This window comes from Cornus florida, unplaced genomic scaffold (genome assembly GCF_030987335.1).
Source record: "Cornus florida cultivar Cherokee Brave unplaced genomic scaffold, ASM3098733v1 CherokeeBrave_3.0.0_Hap2_Chr11, whole genome shotgun sequence".
Lineage (NCBI taxonomy): Eukaryota > Viridiplantae > Streptophyta > Magnoliopsida > Cornales > Cornaceae > Cornus > Cornus florida.
In genome coordinates, this window is record NW_026775581.1 from 70,938,537 (window position 1) to 70,941,618 (window position 3,082).

Below are 3,082 nucleotides of genomic sequence, written 5' to 3' on the forward strand. Positions count from 1 at the left end.
TTTCTCAAACGAAATGAAAATGTTATCTTTAATTTGTTCACTCAAATTCTTAATTTTTTATTAATTTCTACTGAGTGAACAAAAATTAATTAAACAAAATACTTTCATCGACTTTGTTCCTCAACGGTAAACATAATGTCTTTGCGTGTCTCTGTGTGTGTATATATGGGACCGTGCGTTTATATGCATTGTAATATTTTTGGTTTCATTTAGTGTCACAATAATGTATCTAATACAAACAATATTTAATTCTGCAACCTATGATGATACAATCGATAATGTCAATGGTTCAAACCTCCCTTCAATTGTTTCTTCATGCTGAAACTTGAACTCCTGTCTCTCTCCAGCTTCATCTAGAGGCAACTTCAAATGATCATCACATTCATTAACAAAACCTTGCTTGTCTTGCAAGCTAGTCGACGTGGAATCCTGCATGGCCCATGCAGTGCTAATGTCTTGCAATGGTACGTGATTATACTGTGTGGTCGTAATATATTGTTCTTGATTCAGTTGGTTTTGATCATGGTAGCTCATCGTATTATACGGATTCAAGAGGTCCACATTCACACCGTCACAATTCAATGCTGAATCAATATGATCATGATTTTGTTGCTGAGCTTGAGCTCGGTGTATGGCAAGCTGATGAAGAACAACGTCGAGCTCAACTTTACTGTACTCGATCTGGCGCTGCAATTCACAAATTATTCTGTAACATCCACCAACAGGATCGCTTGCTCGTACGTCGGACTGGAAGATGATGGTCCTCATGGCTAGATCCTTCTTGTGCTTGTCGAGTTTTCGGATGATCTTGGTGATGTTGCTAACTCCGAACAATTTATGGGCGTTGAGGAACTGTTTTTGACGATCATGTGGGAAATAAGGCGCGAGAATGCAGTCCGGTGCGCACTTTCTGCGCTGGTATTTACATGCAGCGCAAGCTTGGGTGCCATTGCCCCTTGGAATGCTCATGTTGGATGGGGTTTTCTTTTTTGTTTTTTAGGGGAGTGTGGGTCAGATATCGGCTGCGTTTCCGGCGGGGGTGGTGGTGGTTTCTTGATGAGGCTTTGTTTGGGGTGTTATTTTCCTTTCTTTTCTCGAAGCTAAGAAAATGAGGTTTGATGGGAGATGGGGAGAAATATTGGGAGGAAAGACAGAGAAACAAGATGGATTAAGAGAGAGAGAAGAGAGAGAGAGAGAGAGAGAGAGAGATGTATTTTAGCTGAATTTAGTTTTACTATAAACGATATTTTGGGCTATCAATTGTGAGTCTGTTAATAGTAAATGTAGGTTTGAAATTTTTTCTAATTTTCTAAAATTAATCACTGACCATGTAAATGATTGCCATAGTTAGTAAAGTAATTCCGAAAAAATAGATGATATATTGATATGTATGGGTATATATATTAGAATTTTTTAATTCAAAAATACTAAATTTAAAATTTTGACACATATGAAAAGAAATTAACATGAACACTCGCATAAATGTGCATATATATATATATATATAGAATGTGTTTATGCTCGCGCGTGAATGAATATCGACTAATATCAATTAGTAAATAAAAGATGAAAGATTAATAAATTATATTAATTATTTAATAAATTATATTAATTATTTATAAAAGGACAATACTTGTGTCCTTTCAAGGATAAATTTTATATTCCAACTGATGTGGTCCAATGTAAAAAAGTTTAAAGATGGGTATTACCCATTTTGTACTGATTAAACCTTTTTTTATTTTCTTTTCATAACGGTTTTTTTTTTTTTTTTGCGCATCTTAATCACGATCATCTTCCTCTCTTCCTCTTTCTTCATAGCAAAACAAATCCTGTTTTAGCCCTAATATTATTGTATAGCGATCTCTTTTTTAACCCTAATATTATTGTATAACGATCCTTTTTCTTTTCTTTTTTTTTACTTGCAAATTTTATATTCTTGATATACTAATAGATGATTATTCAATGAAAATCAATAAGAAAACCTCATTGTTTTGCTTAAATAATAAAAGTTTTGATTAACTCCATATTAAAATAAAAAATGAGAGATTTATTGATTGAGGGATACTTCGGATTCCATCCATGTTGTTTCTAGGTTTGCAAGAACTAGAATATATATGTAAACGATATTGATTCACAAAGAAAGCTAAAAGAAAAAAAGAGAGGGTAAAGTACATCAACACCCCTAAGGTTTGCCATAAGAACAACCATATACAAGATGAGTAATTTTTGAACAAAGAACACCCTCCTCAAGTTTGATATAGTTAATAATTAAAGATACCCCAATGGTCTTTTACATGTAATGAATTGACATTGTTGCCCTTTGACTTTTATATTGACCAATTTAAATGTTGAAATTACCTTTCTAACCTCCTATGTGTTTAGTTTGTGCATACCCATTTCTTTCCTTCTCTCCTCTCTCTGTTTTCTTTCTTCCTCCTCTTGCCACTCCAACACTAGCCGCCCCTTTTCCCACGACATCGCCGGCACTAATTCCACTAAACCACCACCTCTTCATCCTTCCATTTTTTCTTTTTTACACACACACACACACAAGGCAGCAAAGACGATGAGCTGTCAAGGATAAATCAAGCCGGTGAATTAGATGATGATGATGAACTGGAGGCCTTCAATTTGGCTTGGTCGATTTCGTTTTCCGTTTCGGCGATGGCGGCTCTGACGTCACCCTCATCAACTATGATTGCAGCCAAGTAGCCATAGAAGGTCTCGACATTCTTGTCGGACTTGATGACCACAACAATCTTGCCTTTCGAGCGCTTATCGTACCAGCTGAATGTGGATTTAAGGGCCAAATTGGGGATTACTGTTGTGGGTTATGGATGTGAAAGTGGGTAGTGGTGGCGATGGTAAGTGGTGGGGGGGGTGGGGTCGTGGAGAGAGAGAGAAGGGGTGGGGCGATGGTGGTGGCAATGATGGGTGGTGTTGGAGCGGCAAGAGGAGGAAGAGAGAGAACGAAGAAAGGAGAAATAAGGGGAATGTGTGTGTGTGTGTGTGTGTGTGTGTGTGTATCTATATAGCCCCAAATTGTCTAGCTACGACTTCGACGGTGGTTGTAGTAGAGGCG

At 37.0% G+C, this 3,082-nt stretch overlaps 1 protein-coding gene across 1 annotated transcript; it reads right to left on the reverse strand.

Moving 5' to 3' along the window:
• Nucleotides 1-258: 258 nt before the first annotated feature.
• On the reverse strand, nucleotides 259-1,203 carry LOC132281263 (LOB domain-containing protein 22). Its single transcript, XM_059782981.1, has one exon. It carries the CDS (start codon nucleotides 967-969, stop codon nucleotides 259-261), a length of 711 nt encoding a protein of 236 aa, XP_059638964.1. The 5' UTR covers nucleotides 970-1,203.
• Nucleotides 1,204-3,082: the final 1,879 nt, after the last annotated feature.